Source organism: Diuraphis noxia, unplaced genomic scaffold (assembly GCF_037042655.1).
Source record: "Diuraphis noxia isolate RWA-SAM2 unplaced genomic scaffold, SU_Dnox_SAM2 contig0001, whole genome shotgun sequence".
NCBI lineage: Eukaryota > Metazoa > Arthropoda > Insecta > Hemiptera > Aphididae > Diuraphis > Diuraphis noxia.
In genome coordinates this window covers 106,823,194-106,844,618 of record NW_028301711.1, presented here as the reverse complement: position 1 = coordinate 106,844,618, position 21,425 = coordinate 106,823,194, and the positions used below count along the sequence as shown (strand labels likewise).

At 28.5% G+C, this 21,425-nt stretch overlaps 2 protein-coding genes across 2 annotated transcripts in view; both read left to right on the top strand.

Annotated features, from left to right (window-relative positions):
• The window catches only part of LOC149063221 (polycystin family receptor for egg jelly-like), a 222,862-nt gene that overhangs the window by 71,684 nt on the left and 129,753 nt on the right, over positions 1 to 21,425 (top strand). The gene's annotated exons all lie outside the window — the stretch shown is intronic.
• On the top strand, positions 11,392 to 21,290 carry LOC149063226 (uncharacterized). Its single transcript, XM_089222379.1, has 3 exons — positions 11,392 to 12,219; positions 20,502 to 20,610; positions 21,027 to 21,290. Exons 1-3 carry the CDS (start codon positions 11,570 to 11,572, stop codon positions 21,288 to 21,290), a joined length of 1,023 nt encoding a protein of 340 aa, XP_089078505.1. The 5' UTR covers positions 11,392 to 11,569.

Sequence of the window (21,425 nt, the reverse complement as noted above, 5' to 3'; positions counted from 1 at the left end):
TTTTATCATCATTTATTTCATCATTATTTTTTATTGTTAAAATATTATTTGCAATATCTATAACTGCATTATTATTTACTAAAAATGTATGTCCTAAAATGCCATCGCCTTCAACCGGAAATTGCTTATTCACTACTTGAAATTCTGTTATAAATTCTTTTTTATCAATTATTAATTTAATTTTAGTTTTTCCTATAGTCGGTACTATTTTTTCATTTATCCCTTTTAAATATATTTTCTGATTTTCGTCTATTACCGTTTTGCCTATTAATTTATTTATTTTAACAATATTTAAATCACTACCTGTGTCTAATAATAATTTAATTGTTTTTGTACTAAAATTAGGTGATTCTACTGTTACGTGATTATTATATATTACGGTTGTTACATGTAAACATTGTTTAATGGCGATTCTGCGTCTATTATCTCCTGCACCAACCTGACGCCCTGAGTTGGCACCATCGAGTTTTTTGAAACATTAGAATTATTTCTTTCATTACGTAATTTAGTATAACAGTTTACAATTTCATGTCCCGCTTTATTGCAATAGCTACAATGTAGTTGTCCATTATTATTATTAATTGTACGCGTATTATTATTTGCATTTTGTTGCCTATTATTGGTACCGAACTGTCTATCGTTATTTTGCCTTGGTAATCTACAATCTCTTGCTAAATGACCATTCTTTCCACAATTATAACATGCATTATTATTGTTATTATTAGTTGTCATATTCTGATTATTATAACGCTGATTATTATTATTAGCAAAATTTTGTCGTCCATACCCGTTATATCCGCCACGATTAAAACTTCGATTAAAATTATTATAACCGTTACTACGTCTGAAATTATTATTATTATTATTGTTATATCCGTTATTCTGACCACCATAGTTATTGTTACCGCGATTAAAATTTTGACTATTATTATTTTGTTTGAAATTATTTCCCGATGTATTACTACTTCCGTTTAAATTTTGTTTTTCTAAATCTTTTTGTAATTTTTCCATTTGTAAGTTAGTATTCCATTTCCTCATCTTTTGCGAATTGCATAGCAGTTTCTAACGTTTTTGGATCCCTAGCTTTTAGTGCTAAATTTAAATGTTTCGGTAAACCGTTTACAAAAATTATTAATGCTTGATTTTTAAGTTGTTTTTTATATACTTTGCTTTCCTCTTCTGTCATATCTTTCGAACCTTCCTTACATAATTTATAAAATAATTCCTCAACTCGTCCTGCGAAACTGGTTACGTCCTCATTTTCTTTCATACGCGCGAAATTTAATCCTATTGTTAACGTTCTCTCAGATGCTCTATGTTCAAATGCTCCCTTTAAAATTGACTTTATATCCTCCCATTTTTCTGTGTCCCTATATTTTGTTGCCTCTAGTGCATTACCTGCTAATTTCGAGTTTATTATTTTTATTAATAATGGTAAATTACTTTTATCTACCGATTTTACCGCGATATCACATGTATTAATAAATTCTGATACATTCTTTGCTCCTGTACACACCGGAATCAAAGCTGTGGCTTTATCTATATCCATTTCAGCCATTGTTTTTATTTTTTTCGTTCGAGTTATGTTTGGTAATTGTACGTGACTACCCCTTTGTCAGTTCGTAAACCTGTTCGTTTCTTTATTGTACTATCACTATCACTTGCTGGACTTAAAGACTTAAAAGTTAAATTTAAAAATTCTTTATCTTTAACTGCTCTTAAATATTTTTCCCTATCACAATCTTGTGAATATTTATACTCTTCTGGTATATTTAAATTAATTAATGTTTGTTCTGTTTTAACGATATTTGTCTTTGTTTGGACTACTACAGCCCCCTCGTTGTTGTCTACTTGAACACCTACGTCAATAGTTTCGTCGTCAGATGTTACTAATATGCTTCCTGTCAAAATATCTTGTATTTCCCCTGAATTTTTATTCATCAATATATTTTTTATTCATTTAAACTTTGAAAAATAATTGTATTTATTTCATAAAAATAACATTTATTCTTCCCTCGATAACTTTCTAATATTTATTCTTGTTTATTTATTCAACTATATCTTTTATTTTCTAAATACCTTTATTCTCAACTTCGATTTATATCCTCAATATTACTTTTATTATTTATTCGATTCCGTAACACGTCATTTATTAAAAAAAATCTTTTTGTTTTATATTACGTATTTATTTTATATCAGTTTTACTATAAACTGCACTCACACTAACGCATTAATTATATCATTACTACTATTAAATATTACGCCTCTATGTTATAATTATTTATCTTTTGGTTAATTACTCCAAATAAAATAATGAAATTAATATATCGCAAAACTACTTATAAACTTATTTATTAATATTTTATTAAATCTTAATTAATAATTCTAATTCAAATTTATTTAAACTATTATAACTTATTCTAGACTACTTTAATTTATTTATTATACTATTTTTACTTAATGTGGACTATATTTATGCTATTATATTTATCTAATATTATATATATTATTTTATATCTAATATTATATACTATTTAAAATTAATTCGGACCGGTCCTAATATTACTTTCTTTCACTTCAAAATTTTATTTCTTATTATTCTCAATTATTTTCTCTATACTTCAATTATTCATTTACCATTTATCATTTACCATTTATCATTTATCATTTATCATATATCATATATCATTTATTCATCATTTTTCTATAATTTCCTTTTTACTATATATTCAATATCTATTCTCAATAAATTGTGCGCGCACACATTATATATATCTTTTTCAACAAAATCTCATAATTATTCTCAATATTTATTCATAAAACTAAGGACTTATTTTCTTGCCTTTTCTAAAATTCCAAATTAATTCTCAATTATCAACATATAAGGTCTTACCTCTTGCCTTCCAAAAAATCACTATTATTTATTTCAATTACTATATATCATAAGGTCTTACCTCTTGCCTTCTCAAAAAATCACAATTATCAATATCCCAATTACTTTATAATCTAAGGTCTTATTTCTTGCCTTACTAAAAATCTCAATTATTCTCAATTATTTATATATATATATATCCTTTAATATTCTTCAAAATTATCAATTCACTTATTTTCATTTATCAATACTCAATTATTTCTCATTAAATTATTTCTCGTTATAACGTTATCTTTTTATTTTATTTTACCTAGGTTTTTTTTTTTTGTGCCTGTTTATTTTATTATATTATTAATCAATAATATTCATTAAACGTATATATATTATCTGAGTTTATCATTTAATTTATATTTATATATAAAAATAATATATTTATGAATTTAATGTTCTAATGGTGGTGTAGGTGCACACACCAAAAGTGTTTTATACGATAGATCCTAAAAAATCTAAAGGAGACGCGACCCCACAAAGCTTACAAAAACATTCTCTTAAATACTACACAAAAATTATAACTCACAATACTGTCGTCTTCGTATTTTGGTTCATCTTGACTGAAGCTGATTTTCCTGCGCTATCGACTGTTGACCTCTACGTAGATTCTTTTGACCCTCGGAGTTGTTGGAAAGTGATCAGTTCCCCAACGGTGATTCTGTCGAACTGCCTCCGTGAAATTCTTGACTCGAAGTTGTGGAATTTTTCAAAATTTTCGAAAAAATTTATTTTTTGCGAAAAATTCTGCTTTTTCTCCTCTTGAATTTTTTTTTTTTTTTGATGTTCTTCTTAGGGTTCCGTACTCGACTGCGCCAGATGTAGTGATCACGTCGCCTACAGGTATCAGTAGTCAAGGATGATGTTTGGAAGGTGACTCTTGAGTTAATTACACAACGTAGAATTCTTCTTAATTAGATTAATTGTTTATTTATTGTGATAAAACATATATTTGTTTATAACATGAAAGCTGAATGTAAGTTAAGTATTCTGAATGTTAAAATAAATTCGGTTTGATTCGAATATTTTCTAAGTTCAAAATATTGTTTATAAGAAATTTTCCAAGTCCAATGAATTAAATTAAACAACAGACTGGCGTGAAGGTGCTCTGGCTAGTCTGGTCAAGTCGCGTCTGAATACAGGCCGTTTCGGGGTCCCTTATATAGTGCTACCCTCTACTCCCCATAGTCTACTTGCTCTTGTCGCTGTTCTCACGGATGTGGTAAAGTTATCTAGATTGACGGAAATGCCACTCGCCCACGTACGAGCTAAATGCGTATCCCATGCGGCTACAGACTTCGATAATTTATATTATTATTAACATTATTATTATGAAAAAATATACATTATAATATTACTTTATGACATTGTTTCTTGTAACTTTTGTAATGATGCATAACCCCACATCCTGTGCACACCTATCAACGATCTTCCATAGTCGTCTAACCACATGATTACGTGTTGCCCTAACGTTAATGATTTCCACGAAATGCTTTCTCTCTTATAATTACAAAGTTGGTCGCATCCTACCCTATCTTGGTTCGGCTGGTACCTAGTTGACCGTGAACTAGACAATGCGGGACACTAGTCCATAGCAACCCCATAATCAGTGTTTTGTTTACATCATTATTTTTTATTTCTACGGCATTGTTTATGTTAATATTGTCTATGAGTATTTTTTTTCATTAAGATTGTATAAATTTAATCGATTGTAGCATTCACACAAGTACCGATATATATGTTTTGTAATAATATTTACATCCGGTATAACTGTATACATGCATGTGTTATGTAAAGTGAGTGGTTATGACTCTTGATTTATTAATGCTGGCGTCCAATGATTATTTTCATGAATTACTCCTATCGTCGATCGATATTTTTTCCAGTATATTATAGCGGTATTTAATACGTTATAATCTGTGTTTTTGTGTTTAGAGATTATTGTTAAATTATTAAATTGGCCTGCTAAATATGCCAAGTCATCTTCTGTCATATAATATCTCGATTTCGTATTTGGTATATTAATTTTTCTTAGTATTTCTCTCAAACATACACGCAGCGCATGTGCACCACAATCATCGTCGGAAGGTATTTCTTCGATTTTGTTAAGTGTGACGCATCAAATAAAACACTCTCCATCAGTGTGTGGTCACTAATGTCGGTAAAATCTAGTCTCATTTCATTATTATTAATTTTTTCAGTAGACTCCCTACGTGCATTAAGATGATAATGAAATCTATGTAATGTCTGTTTTTATTCTCAAAAGTGACATCACATTGTTAGATCTATGTGCAATCAAATAGACTTAGAGAAAAAAAAAATTATTTTACGAAATCTGTACGACATCGCGCAATAGTCGTATATGTGAATACAGTAAGTACGGTTTTTTAGAAGTTATTAGTTGGTTTCAATAGTTATTAATAATATGAATATGTGAATTCACAAAGAAGTTGCAATGATTTTTAATATGTGAAATTCTAAATCAGTTAATATCTAAATGTATTTAATATTAGTATGTGGTCAGTGGCGCAACTAGGGTGGTGCAAAAAGGTTTTTAGCACCTCCAAGTTAAAATTTAGCACCCCTAGTTTTTTATATATAATTATTATTATATAGGTACCTAATATTATGAATTTTATGTTTTTAAATGATAGGAAATTTCCTGAAAAAATGTATAACTGTTTGTTCGTATAATATACTTTGTTATTTATCTTTGTTGAATATTGAAAAAGATTTATTCAATCAGATAAACACCGAAACTATTTTGAATAAATATATATTGCATGAAACCCTGCAAAATTATGCTGATTGCTGATTTCAAATATATAAATTATTATTTATTTAACAGGATTATGAAATTAAAATGTTTCAATATGTTTCTGATATTGTAGTAAAAAAAGAGTAGTATAAATGTTGTTCATTTTTTTATTTTTGTAAAAAGTCTTAATATATTTTTTAAAGTTTTGATGTACCTATCGATTAAAGTTGGTCTATGTGTAGGGGGTGTGGGGGGCTTTACCTCCCATGGCCCTGTGATGTATTCACAGATTTAGCACCCCTCGTTTTAGAGATCTAGTTGCGCCTATGTATGTGGTCTATATGATAATGGTTTTTAATAGAAAAAAATATTAATAGCTTATATAATATTACAAAAATAAACATAACATATTATATTATTATGGTATACATACATATATATAACATAAATATAAATTATTACTAAAAATTAATAATTGGGTGTATTTACATAGGATATAGATGTATAAATAAATATATTTTATATAATATACGTACATGATACATATTGCTGATAAAGACAAAGTCCATCATCAATCATTTATCGCCGATGTACATTTCCCGCGGAATTTCAATTTATTCTATTGTTATAGTATCTAGCAATCTAGCATACAGCGTCCCGCATTAAATGCGGTAAGAGCGTAAGACTAAGACAATCATCATATTATAGTCACATGCACTCATCGTTACTCGTTACTCAGCCATCGTTAGTTTAGTAGGTAATGTTGTTATTATTTGACATTTGTTACCTACATTTTCACAGTCCCGAAAGACGAATATAGTAACTCAATTTTGTTATTTTTTTGATTACAAACAAGTACCTAGTACCTACTTTACCTACTAGCCCTCTGTGCTAGTATTTCACTTTAGTTTTATTATTTGTGATTGTGAATACTATCTACCCAAACATGGCTTCAAAACAGGTAATTATTATTTAATTTTACAATTAAAAATATTTTGGGTTTTTTTTAGTTATGTAAGTATTTAAAAAATTGTTTCAAGTAGAATGGCCAGGTTATTAAAATAAAAATAGAAGTTATGTAGATACTACTGAATACTGATACTAGGTATCCACATTTAATATGGAATGTCTGGCCACTTTAATTATATTAAAGTTTATGTTAGTATTATGTGTATAAGCTTATAAGTAATATTTATTTATGTAATTATTTACTTAGATATTTCTGAATTAAAGTATTTATTATGTAGTCATCAAATATCTATGATAATGCTTAAATATTAATGTGTTTATACAAATTGGGCCTATTACTGTAATAGATATAAGTATAATTAATTATAATAATTATACAATTTTTTAATATTATCCATCTACCTATTACTTATGTACACAAAAATAAATTTCCATCTGTAACAAATAATTTAATTTTTAATTTTAGTTTTTTATATTATATGAATATGTAGGTATTTATTACAACAAATACAATAATTTAACATGTGTATGTATTATATTATATTGATGTATTGTTTTTAAAAGATAATAAAGTAATAATTTGTTTTAAATAATGTGTATTTCAATTACCTATTTATATTTATTGTAATATAATATCTATTGTATGTGTACGTGTGTGGTCATACTTGGTAGTGCTTATAAGTTTTAATTTAGTCATAGTAGTAAATACCTGCAAATAGGCACATAGCTATAGTATATCATATATTGGTTTAAGAGTTCTATGGTGTATGCTGTATGTAGAAGAGGCTAAAACTTATTCTCTTTTTTATGGGCTAAAGGACTGACCCCCCCCCCCCCCCCCCCACTACCATTATATTAATTTTTTGTGTCTCATGTCATGAATTATCAATAATTTACAATTATAGTGGTCTTATAAGCAAGGTAAATTCGTACAAGGGTGCCCTTTGAGGGGGCAAGGAGATATCCCCTTAGAAAATTATAAATATACAAAAAAATTCAAATATTATGTGCTTTGAAATTTGAATCCATATAATTACTTCATAGTTAATACTATACTTGATACTATAGACTTTTACTTAATGTGTTATCACTAAATCAGTGAACATGAACCAATTATTTTTTTGGTATAGAATAGGTACATAATAGGTCTTATAGAGACTAGTTTCATTTTGCCTTCCCTTCCTTAAAATAACCTTATGGGCATTGGGCCTATGCATTCATATTATATAGTATATTCACTTAATTATTTTAAACCTATTCACTGTATTTTAATACTATCAATTTATTTTCAATTCTTCTTTACAATTGAAAAATTCTGTGTACGCAATTTTGAGGTATTATTGTGCATCGCTGATTGTACCTATATAAAGTGCACAGTATGATTGTTGAAATAATTTAAATGATCAAAATTCGACTTCGTAATTAACAATTAATTAGGAGTTAGAAACCGATCCGACGGATTAAAAACTTTGGTAAATAAGGTAAATAAGTAGGTGGCCCGTACTATTATTTTTTCACTTATTTGACATTTGTATGTAACATTAAGAAGTGTAACGTTTCAGAGACAACTAATTTCACTTAATGAGATATCTATGTGACGTCTATGATTAGCAATTTAATTCGACAAATTCATTCCCTATCACTTAACATAGATATCACATAGCGGAGGTACATTGTGATGGTACTTCAATAGACTTTTTGTGATATCACACAGATGAACTTCACAAAACTGGGCGTTAAGCGTCTATGCGTTGTCTCAGAGTGGTCACTGAGAAAAAATGATTAACTTCTCATGTCACCGTGCGACTGTTATGTGATAGATATGTGACTTGATTTTGCACATAGGGCTCATTGTTATTTAATATTGACTTATTTGTGTTGGTGGTCTCGTTATTATTTAATATTGGCTTTTTGATATCATGAATAGATATTGTTATGCATGTATTGCGAAATATGAACCTCAGCATACCGGAAATAATGGGCCATTCATTTCTGTCTTGTCCCGCGCATATTTTTGGTAATGCTATTCTTTTAATTTGTTGTTCTAAGCAAAATGTCCTTAGGATTGTAATGTTGCAAATATGTTAACGTACGTTGGTTTTTCGTAATAGTATTTTTTTGTAATCAAGTATAATAGCCATTGTTTTTCTGTTTTAATGAATGAGATTTCCCTTACACCTTTTTTTTGTAAAATAAAATTGTCGATGTTATTAAATTTTTTACGAAACTGTAAAGCGATACTGCGGTTCATTGTTAGGCGTTCGTTGACGCAATGAGCGATGGCGTCACTTGACTGATCGCTGAAAAAATCGCTAGTTATTTCCTAATATCTATGGTTAAAGTGTTGTTCATTATTATTAAGCAATAAAAATTGTTGATACTCGTTTAGTATTTCGTGGGAAACGTATTGTGGTTTGGTTCCCTGTATATCCTTTTTTACTTCCTGAGTTTTTATTGGTAATTTAACTTCTTGATTTTTATATCTGGGTAATATTATAATGTTTTAGATTCTGAACGAAGTGATGAATGTATTGATTTTACAATGATGTGTGTTTTTTTTTTTGTTTTTGTGTCTGTACAGCATAACTAGTCGAAACAATGCTTCGATTTCAAACTTAAGGGGTGGTTTCAGATGTAAAATTAAAGATCCTTGGTGCATTATAGAGGTCAAAAGTAAACATTTTCTAACAGTTTTCAAAAAAAATTTAGAAAAACAAAAAAAAAATGACAGAAAAACGGGAATTTTTACGCGAAATCAGTTTTCGACCAAATCGATTTTTTTATATGGTTGTAATTCAAAAACTAATGACTCCAAATACTTGAAATTTTCACCAAATGTTTATGTTAGTGTTATCTATATACAGTTTAATTTTCAAAAATATTTAACTTTTTTGAGTTATTTATAGACCACTGAATTTTTTGATTTTTTTGAAGTGTCGGTAAAAAAAGTGTTGAACGACCAAAAAAACTTGAAAATTTAATACATAGGCACGATTTTTTTTTTTATTAGCATTTGAAGTTCAAATTTTGACTAAATACATAAAAATTACGGCAATGTTCAAATTATCTTAGATCGAAATTCATAAAAGTTTTTCTTTTTATACCTAAGATTTGAGAATTTAATACAAGGCTCATAATATATTTTTACAATAGCAGTTGAAAAATAAAAGAAATATATAGCCAAATTTTTTTTTACATGCATTCAAAGTTTAATTTTGAACACATACATAAAAATTATTTTATCCTAAAAATTCATAAAAAATTTTCCTTTTATACCTAAGATTTGAAAATTTAATACAAGGCTCCTCAAATATTTTTACAATAGCAGTTGAAAAATAAAAGAAATGTATGGTCACATTTTTTTTTTTACAAGCATTTAAATTTAAATTTTGACAACATACGTAAAAATCACGAAAATTCGCAAATTATTATAAGGTAGAAATTCATAAAAAATTTTCTTTTTAAATCTAAGATTTGAAAATTTAATAGATTCCTTACAAATTTGTCAATCTTTATCACTAGGGTTCGGGACTTCTTGCATTTGCATGTTTTTTTGTAGTGGTCTTAGACTTTTCTAAGTGAGTTATAAATTTGTTTTATAAAATTACGAAATTAAATACTAAGTTTGAATTTGCATATTTTTGCATATTTCGGCATATTTAACATTTTATATTTTTATAAACGTAAAATTGTCGAGAAAAATCATAATTGGATGGCCATAGTCTGTCGTATCCAACACGTACGTCTGTTTACGACGATAGTCTCTTTATCGCTTAATAATCAACCTTTTTATCGACAACATCGACAATTAGTATAGTTGTGGTAAAACCTAATGGATCCTATACTAAAGATTTATCTTATTATCACGAAACAAATATAAATTTAAACTTTACCAAATAATCAATTATTAGCCGGGTATGAATTGTACGATGAAATGAAAATCAGTACGTGTTCGTTCGTTAGTAAAAACATCACGTTTACGTTTTGCTTATTAACTGTGCTATTTTTTTTTTATTATCAATTTGTGTTTAAAAACTTGTTTAAAAATGCCCAAAATAAATGATAAAATTAATCAATATATATCCGAATTCGGAAAAAATATTTATTCTACGGATGGAATTATTTTATTTTGTAAAGTATGTGAAACGTAGGTAGGTGTTGATAGGCGATTTATTGTCGTACAACATTTAAAAACAGAAAAACATAAATTAGCAGTGAAGCGCCAAGAAGATCGGATTAATAGTACCTCATAACAGTCACAGCAGTTAGTATTTACTTCAATGCATTCAAAAAAGAGCACGTTTAACTATGACTTGTGTGAAACATTGTTGTCCGCCAATATCCCATTAAATAAATTAAGCAACTGTAGTTTCAGAAATTTTCTAACAAAATATACAGGAAAAGAAGTACTGCATGAGTCCACTCTGCGTAAAGGTTATGTCGATGAAGTCTATAAAAATACAATAAACAAAATTCGTAATTACGTTGATGTCAAAAAAATATGGGTTAGCATTGACGAAACGACTGATGTAACCGGTAGATATATAGCAAATGGCATTGTAGATACATTAGAAGAAAATAATTACGGTAAACAATTTCTGTTACACGTAGAAGAGTTGGAAAAAGCTAACCATACGACGATTTTCAAATTATTTGATAAATCGATGAGTATTCTGTAGCCGGAAGGAGTAAGACACGATGATGTGCTGTTGTTTTTGTCCGACGCTGCACCCTATATGGTAAAGTCCGGAGATGCAATAAAAAATCTATATTCAAAAATTATTCATGTGACATGTTTGGCTCATGCCTTTCATAGAGTGGCTTAAACAGTACGTATAAATAACCCTAAAATTGATAAAATTATTGCAAATGTAAAGAAAGTGTTTCGTAAAGCCCCGTCTCGCATTCAAGTTTTTAAAAATATGGCTCCAACATTAACACTCCCACCTGAACCAATTTTAACGAGATGGGGTACATGGATTGAAGCTTGTCTCTATTATTGTGAACATTTTGAATTAATACAGTCAATTTTAAACTCTTTCGATGAAAATGATGCGGTCTGTATTAAGATGGCACAAAAGTATATTGGACAAAAAAACATTAAAAATCAATTAGTGTTTATTAAATCAAATTTTGCATATTTGCGTAACACAATAACGAGTCTTGAAAAGCAAGGACTATCACTTGCTAGCTCTATTTCATTAGTAGAGGATGCAAGGTTAAGATTAACCCAAATAAACGGTGAACAAGGAATGTCGATAAAAACAAAAATAGAAAATGTGTTAAATAAAAATAAAGGTTATCAATTGTTAATAAAAATTTCAAACATTTTGTCGGGAAATGAAGAAACTTTTGACAGATTACCTGAAGATATGAACATTATCGATTTAATATATTTTAAGTACGCACCAATCACTTCCGTGGACGTTGAAAATTCTTTCTCTATGTACAAAAATATGCTGACCGATAATCGCCGTGCAATCAAATTTGAGAACATAAGAAAATGTCTTACCATACAGTGCAATAATTTTAACGGAAAAAATATGAAAAAACTTACTAAACATAATAATACGTATATTAATGTTTTTTTTTTGTTTTTTTTTATGTTACAGATGAGCATGAGACGATATGAGTAACCCGTGTAAAAATTATTTTTATTATATTAAGTACCTTTCTAATTTTTAGATTTTTCTTATAAAAAATTAATAAGTTATTAATAATATATTTTATGCATTTTTTAAAAAATTGTATAAAAAATTAGCTGTATATTTTATAGCATATTTTGACGATTTTGACTGCATATTTGCAATGCATATTTCGATAATTTTAAGTGCAAGAAGTCCCGAACCCTATTTATCACAAAAAAAATGTACACCGGAAATTCAAATTAAATTTTTATTAGCATTTGAATTTCAAATATTGACAGAAATTCGTCAAAACCATGAATATTTGCAAATTATTTTGTAGTTCAAAATTCATAATATTGTTTCATGTTTGTATTTATATCTAAGGTTATAAAATTTAACACCAAGTTTTCCATAAGTTTTGCTTCAAATAGCTATAGAGAAAATTTGAAGCGTCATTATAGGAAATATGTTTTGAGCGTTTGAGTTTTAAATTCTTATGAAATCGCGTAATGATATCGATTTATCCTCAAACGAGTCAAAGGAATTTAAATATTATTTGTTATACTTCAAAAATTATAAGTCGTAGATACTTGAAAATTTCACCAGATATTTAGATCGGAAATTGAAAAATTGAAAATTTGTTCAATAATTGTACCACAGATTATAACACATATATGTTAGACGAGATGATTATATTGTGATTACGAAATGTGTTCATGGATATTAGAGAAGAATTTGTTTGAAAATTTAATACAAGGTTCCTTATGAGTTGTTATTATTGTAGCTAAAAAAAATTAAAAATCGTTCGTCACCCCAATCTTATTAGGTTTAGATTTTATGGTATAAACACAAATAGTAATGAATTTAAAAAAGTGGATGTCGCTCTGCTGTATATTAGGTGGTGGGGTGGACCTCTGACTAGGGTAGGTTAGATTTGAATGCAATGATAGATATCATTGTATACGAAAAACGATTCTGAACGAAGATGATTTGTCAGTCTAGGATATATTATAGATAATTAAAAATTAAATCAAATCAAAGATTTAAAAAGAAAATTTTGTATAAATTTCTAGCTTAAAATAATTTGCGAATTTTCGTAATTTTTAAGTATTTAGTCAATATTTGAACTTCAAATGCTAATAAAAAAAAATTGTGCCTACGTATTTTTATAATTTTTTAATTACCATAAGAATAACTTATGAGGAACTTTGTATTCAATTTTCAAGTATTTTGATAGGGCCGAAAAAAATTTTTCAACCCTTCAAAAAAATTTTTCAGAAAAATTGAAAATTTCAGTTGTCTATTAATATCTCAAAAAAAGAAAAATATTTTTAAAATTAAATTATATAAAGAAAATGACAATCTAAATAACTGATAAAATTTAACAAATATTTAAAATCGTTTCAGGATAAATCGTTATCGTAACGCTATTTCGTAAAAATTTAAAATTCAAACGCACCTCAAATTTTTCCTATAATGACGCTTCGAGATTTCTCTATAGCTACTTGAAGGAAAACTTATGGAAAACTTAGTGTTGTATTTTTAATTCTTAGTTATAAACACAAGAAATTTTATGATTTTTCAACTTCAAAATTACTTGCAAATATTCGCGTTTTTTACAGATTTCGTAAAAATTTGAACTATAAACGCTTATAAAAAAAATTGTGACTAACGATTTTTTTTTTTTTTAGCTACAATAATAACAACTCATAAGGAACCTTGTATTAAATTTTCAAACAAATTCTTCTCTAATATCCATGAACACATTTCGTAATCACAATATAATCATCTCGTCTAACATATATGTGTTATAATCTGTAGTACAATTATTGAACAAATTTTCAATTTTTCAATTTCCGATCTAAATATCTGGTGAAATTTTCAAGTATCTAAGACTTATAATTTTTGAAGTATAACAAATAATATTTAAATTCCTTTGACTCGTTTGAGGAGAAATCGATATCATTACGCGATTTCATAAGAATTTAAAACTCAAACGCTCAAAACATTTTTGTTGGTCGGTCGGTTGGTGTCGTGGCGCCACCAGTTACCAAATTATTAACTACTAATACAATAATTGTAATAGTAATAATAGTAATAGTAATAATACTACAACTCGGCCATACCTGACCTTGAGTGGACTCCACTCATTACATCATTACAATATGAATAGGACAACAAATCATACAATAAATATCTTAAAATAAAATACAATACATTTGGTGGGCTTATACATTATCAATACATAATACAATATAATGTCAATACATTATCAATACATAATACAATATAATGTCAATACATTATCAATACATAATACAATATAGTTAAAAGGAAGAACACAACAAGTTAAAATTTATAATCAATTGAGTAACTAATAACCACAGGGTACTGTACCGTTATTGCTTATATAAATAATATATACTATATAATACATATATTAATATATAATTTATATTAATGGCTTCTCAATCTGTCTACACAATCAAACTGATCAGCTTTGCTGATGATAGTTTTTTTAGTAAATGATCATAACATTAATGATTTATATAAAACAGCTGAGAAAAGTTTTGCTACAGTTATAAATTGGATGAATAATAATTATCTAGCAATTAACATCGAAAAATCTAAATATATTTATTTCGCAATAAGAAACACTTCGTTCGAATAATTTCGGTATTCATGTCGTATGCGGTCTACCGCCCGTTTCTACACGTCATATGCGGTCTATCGCACATTTGTCGTCTACATGGTTAAAAATATGAATGATGGAATTGTAGCGTCCCAGCATACAGGAGGACAAACGACAGGTGCCGAGGTAGATGGATTGAGTTAAAGAAGTAGAACAACTTGGTTTTCGATTAATTATTATATCTTTATTTGATTGCTATGTAAATAAAACACTTTTACTGCGCAATTCAGAATAATATTCTAAGTCCGAATAACTAAATTGGACTGGTGTCTGGCGTGAAGGTGCTTGCACTGACTTTGGTGGCTCACGTCCGATTTGGGTCTAATCGGGGCTCTCCTATATAGTCCTACTCCCTGCTTTTCCTCTCCTATCGATAAGATAAGATGGTCCATGTTCGAGTCGTGCAAAAGCGTACGCGTGTATTATTCTAATATCGCAGCTTCCCACGCCCATGCGACCGGTCGGTCCACATCCTGGTTATTCGCGATACGTAATCTCAATAACCCGATGACATTAATCATATCTAGATATGCCTGTCAAGACTACGATTTCATATTTAATATTTCGTAGAACTAATTCAAATTATGGCGATATTTTGGAAAGGTTAGGAGTTTGGCCTTCGATACAGAGGTCCTACACACTATAATTGGTTGGCGAAATCATACGCCCCAGGGACACTTATGTACATCTACGTGTATATGCGTATTTAGGTGTCTCAGCGGGACGTCAGTACATAGCAGAATACATAAATGTAGAATTACAAAATTACAATATATTAATTAATGTAGAATTTCAATATAATACCTATTTAATAATACAAAAAAATATATAAAAATATGTAGGCAAATTTAATTAGTATATGTATTAAAAACTAACTGACAAAAAATGTAAAATTATATAGAAATATGCTTTAATCAATATTTAAATTAGGTATAAGTACAATATAATTTCACCTCTCTTAAAAAAACAATCAAATGTATTGTCATTCTTGTTTTTTAGACGCCACCATTGTTCCGCCAAATACGAGCGCAGTAATGATGGAGATTCACCATGCATTTTTAAATAATTCGGAGTTTTAAACCAATCTATCATCACATATAATCATATCTGTATATATAGATACGCGGCAGTAGACCGCATATGACGTGTAGAAACATACGTGGTAGATGACAAGTAAGCGGTAGACCACATACGACATGAATACCATAATTTCTTTCCATTCAAAAAGCTGCCGTAATAAGATCGACCCAACAATTATATGCAACTGCCCACTAAATTGGGTAACTTCATTAAAATATCTTGGTGTTCAATTTAACGAAAACCTAAAATGGAATATTCATATTAACCATATTAAGAACATGATTCAAAATTGTTTTTATGTACTCAAATCGCTCAAACATTTACTAAATTATAAACTTAAAAAAATTAACATACATTGCACTTGTGCAATCAATCATTTCTTATAGTATTTCATTTTGGGGAGGTACATATCAAGCACATCTTTGCAACCTTGAAGTAACATTGAATTAAATAATCAAATTCATTTTTAATATACCACACAGTGCACATGCATCAAATATTGAATTTAAATAGAGCAGTGGTTAGTGGTTCCGCCTCTACCAATTTTTTGTTGAATACATTTTTTTTAAACCTTTTTACAAAACATCTCTTGTTATAACCTAAATAACTATTTTATATTACAAATTATAGAAGTAGACATAACATAATATACACATTTATATTCATTTTTATTAAACTTAATTTTTCATTTTAAACTTTAACATCATTAAAAATTTTAATTAAAAAAAAAATACATATATTATTTTAATAAATTTAATTTTTATTTACTTATTTATTAAGTCCTAATGCGATTGTTGATGTAGCATTTCAGTTACGAGTTTTTGAACATCGGGCTCAATACTTGAAAGCTTTAATTATTTAATTAGTTCAGATTCGACGTTTTCTATTCTGTTTTGAAACTTACTCTTAATATAAATAATGGCAGAGAAGTTTTTTTTTTTAAATAAATAAGTTGTGGGGAAAGGAATTAAAACTTTAAGTACTTTACTCGATAATTCTTGATAATCTTTTTGAACATGCTACCAAAAATTGTCTAATGACTTTTGATTGAATTGAATTAAATTTTAAACTAGTAGGTATCTGTAGAAATTTCTACAAGGCTGTCTTCTTCCAATGATGTCAGTCTATTTATTTGATCAATATCAATTTTAAAAAGTGGTCAAGTCTAACTTCTACTAATATCTAGAATTGTAAAGTAATCACGAAAGCTACGTTGCATATCACTCATATGTTGTATGAAATATTTAGAATCTTTATCTAATAATTCTTCTTCATTTGATTCCTGGCATTATCGAGATTTAACACAGTAAAGTAGATGTAATCACAGTAAAAATATGTATTTACTTATAAATCCGAGCCCTACTGATAAGTATGCTAAAGTAGCAAATTTAAAGGTAATGGAAGAGAAATTTGGAAAGTAATTACTGAACTAACATCTAGAAAAGTAATCTCGCCTAAGCTTCCAATTAACGATATAATTGAGAATAAATACCCAACATCATCACCAAAAGACTACTTAAATATAGTTAACTCATATTATGCAACAACTGTTAAAAGATAAGTAGAAAAAAATTTCTCCAATAGTGTAAATAACATACAGTCTAATTTGGGAACAAAAATTAATAATATATCAAATAAAAAAAATGTATTTAAATTAAATGCCATCGGTAGTAATTAAGTCATAAATATATTAAATAAATTGAATAACAACTCAGCACCAGGTCCAGATGGTTATACAGCTCGATTTATCAAACAAATAGATGACAATGTGATCCTAACCTGTCGTTCATATAATTAATTTTAGTATAGTCAACGGTATAGTACCTGATGAATTGAAGATGTCTAAAATTGTACCTATACATAAAAGCGGAGATAAACTGATTTTTTAAATTATAGACCCATCTCTTTAGTAGGTATTATAGCCAAAATCCTTGAAAAAATAATAAAACACCAACTCTTAGAATATCTAGAAAGTGATAAAATAATATTTGAAGGACAATATGGGTTTAGAAGGAACTTAGGAACAGAGGACGCTTTAATAGATTTAACAATTTTTTTACATATCAAGAGGGACAATAAAAAGAAAATACTAAATTCGTTTCTAGACTTAGAAAAAGCTTTCGATTCAATTAGTAGACAATTATTACTACATAAGTTAAAATAATTAGGTTCGATACTATAATAAAACAATCTGTAATTGTGAACCACTTAAAATGGTACAACAATTTAAATATTTAGGAGTCATAATGGATCAGGAGCTGAAATGGTCTGAGCATATAAAATTTATCAAAAATAAAATCCCGAGATTAATATCCTTATTTTATAAAATTCGTTTTCTTAAGAAATCATTGGTATGTAAAATTTATATGGCATTATGTAACTCACTCTTATGATATGGTATAACATGCTGGAGAGGCGCCAGCAGAACAGACATAAAATCGGTATATATTGCGCAGAAAATTATTATAAAAGTAACCTACTTAGGGTTGCCAACTGTCCTACATTGGGGAGGATTGTCCTACATTTGTTTGAATTGTCCTACGTCCAACAATACTATAAATTTTTGTAGGACAATCCTACATTTTACAAAAATACCTATTTACTCGTATATTGAACATAATGAATTTTCTTTTTATATTTTTTTTTATCTTAAATCGTGGTAATCTGTGATAATCTAAGAGACCTATAACCATATTGTTCTGTGATATAACTGATTTGTCATAGATAACATTATCTATCTCAGTGTGCACGATATGGAGAATATGTAGTTATCACTATTATTATTTACGTAGTTAACACATAGACCTTATACTAGTATAAGGTCTATGAGTTAACAACAAAATGTTATCGCCTTTTTATCGTTATTTTTATTTATTAATTTGGCTGGTTGTCCAGTGACCACTAATAAAAGTGATATAAATATAATGTATTAGTCTTGGATGTATATATTTTTTCATTAAATCATAATATAATTATGGCGCATAGCGGGAATGGAAATTGTTTATATGTACATATAACCATTAACCAGGATAAATTACCATATTAGTTGTCCTTTAATTTTTTACTTTGTACCCCCCCCCCACCGTCAACCACTAAAAAAAATCCTGGCTATGCCGCTAAAACTATGGTATATAAATTGGATATGAAAAAAATTGTCCTAAATTAAACAATTTAAAAGTTGGCAACCCTAAACCTACTCGTTACCGCCAACATACCCTTCAATAGATATTTTTAAAAATACTAACATACTATCTGTTCGCGCCGCCACATCGGTCGACACACACACACACAAACACAGTCACATATTATAATTGTTATTTTTGTATTGTTTTATTTTTGTTAATTGTATTGTGAATTATTATATAACATGCAGATAAGAGCGCTATCGCGCGCCGCCGGATCGGCTGCTGATTATCATTTAATACGGCTGCCCGGCCGCCAGTCTATTCCAGTGTGCAACACGAAGCACGTATTGTTGTGTGCGTGCAGAAATCATTATTTTTGCGTATTAGTTGTGCGGGCGCTAAGCGCCAAATTTATTATATTCTTCGGCGCAAATCGCCGGCTTATTTGTATTTGTGCGGACGCGAATCGCCGCATTATTTTTGTATACTTTACGGGCGCGAATTGCCATTTTTATTATATATATATTATTGTTACGGCTCAAATAGCCAAAAATTTGTATTTTATTTGTGTGCACTAATTGCCACTCTTTTTATTATATTATAGTGTGTGTGTCAATTATTGTTTATTCCAGGCATAGGTAGCAGCTGGCCAGCCGAGCACCGCCAATTATGTGAGTTTTTCTTTATATATTATTATTTTGTATACCGCTCTAATAGCGGCTCTATATTATTATTTTGTATACCGCTCTAATAGCGGCTCTATATTATTATTTTGCATACCGCTCTAATAGCGGCCTTATATTTATATTATATTTTCATATAGGGGCTCGCATAGCAGCACCCTATATTTATTACATTTTTACCTGTTGGGCCAAGAGGGCCATATTATTATATCTTTTTATACCTTTTTTGTTGCTGTGATTTTTATATTATTTTGTGTATTTTAAATTATTTGTATATTACAGCAACTTAGTTACCAAAAACCGTGTTACCTTTTATTTTAGTTTTAAGTCCACACACCACATAATACACACCTACACACCCACCACACACTAGCGTTCAATAGTCTTGCTCGGCGATCCCGTCCACCTCTATTGAACTGCTATACACGTATACACACATACACAGGTCGATCGGTGTGTGAGTGTAGCGCGCGTAGTTTTTATTCCGGTGATCGGGCTCGCGTATTACAAATATACGCACCCGGCCCGTGCACTATCAATCTATAAATTATACATTAAACAAACACTTATAAAAACATTTCAAATACAGATATAATAGACAGTAGAACAGGTAATAACATAAAATTACCTTATATATCATTATCCAGTACAAAAAGTGCTCCCGATTATATGGTCAAAACTATATTCAACAATTTAGGAAATGATGTAAAGAGTCAAATAAAGTATGAATGTGAAAATCAGTCTAATAAAACCAATGTAAAAAATATAATTAACAAAAATCGTATAAAAAATATAATTACTAAAATTGTAAATGACCTAGATGAGAAAGTGTGTAAAAATCAATTATTAAAAAGTATCTATGTGTAAATATAAATGATTATCTATTAGTATCGTTTAGTTATAGATTTATAAGATAATGTTTATTTAGAAAAGTAAAATACATCATTCTCAATCGTATAAGACACATGACATTTTATTTTATTACATTATATAAGTAATATGTATAGGAACTCCGTATACCACGAAACGAGCTTGCTCAGTTGGTATACGTATCAGCTCTTATCACTATTATTGTAATAATTTAACTTTTGAAATTTGATTATTGTATTGAAATTATGATATTGATTTTGCTGAAATAAAAAAAAATAAAATAAAAAAGTTGTGATTACCAGGGATCATACAGACATTACACAAGATCTGTGTTGGATAAATATTTCCAATGCGATTCTCAAGTGTACCCAGTAATATCAAAACTATTACAAATTTTAATTACATTGCCAGTAACAACTGCTACAGGAGAAAGGTCGTTTTATACACTTAGAAGGCTGAAAAATTATTTACGTAACACTACAGGACAGCAGAGACTTAATGGAATAGCTACTTTAAACATACATAATGATATTGAACTATTGAAGTTAAACCAGATTTGGTACTAGATGAAATCACAAAGCACTCTACACGATGATTTAATCTTTAACTGTAAACTATTATATTATTAGATTCTAATTTATGAATTATGAATAAAGTATATTATTTAAATATTCAATGAGCCTAAATTATTTCCCAACGTG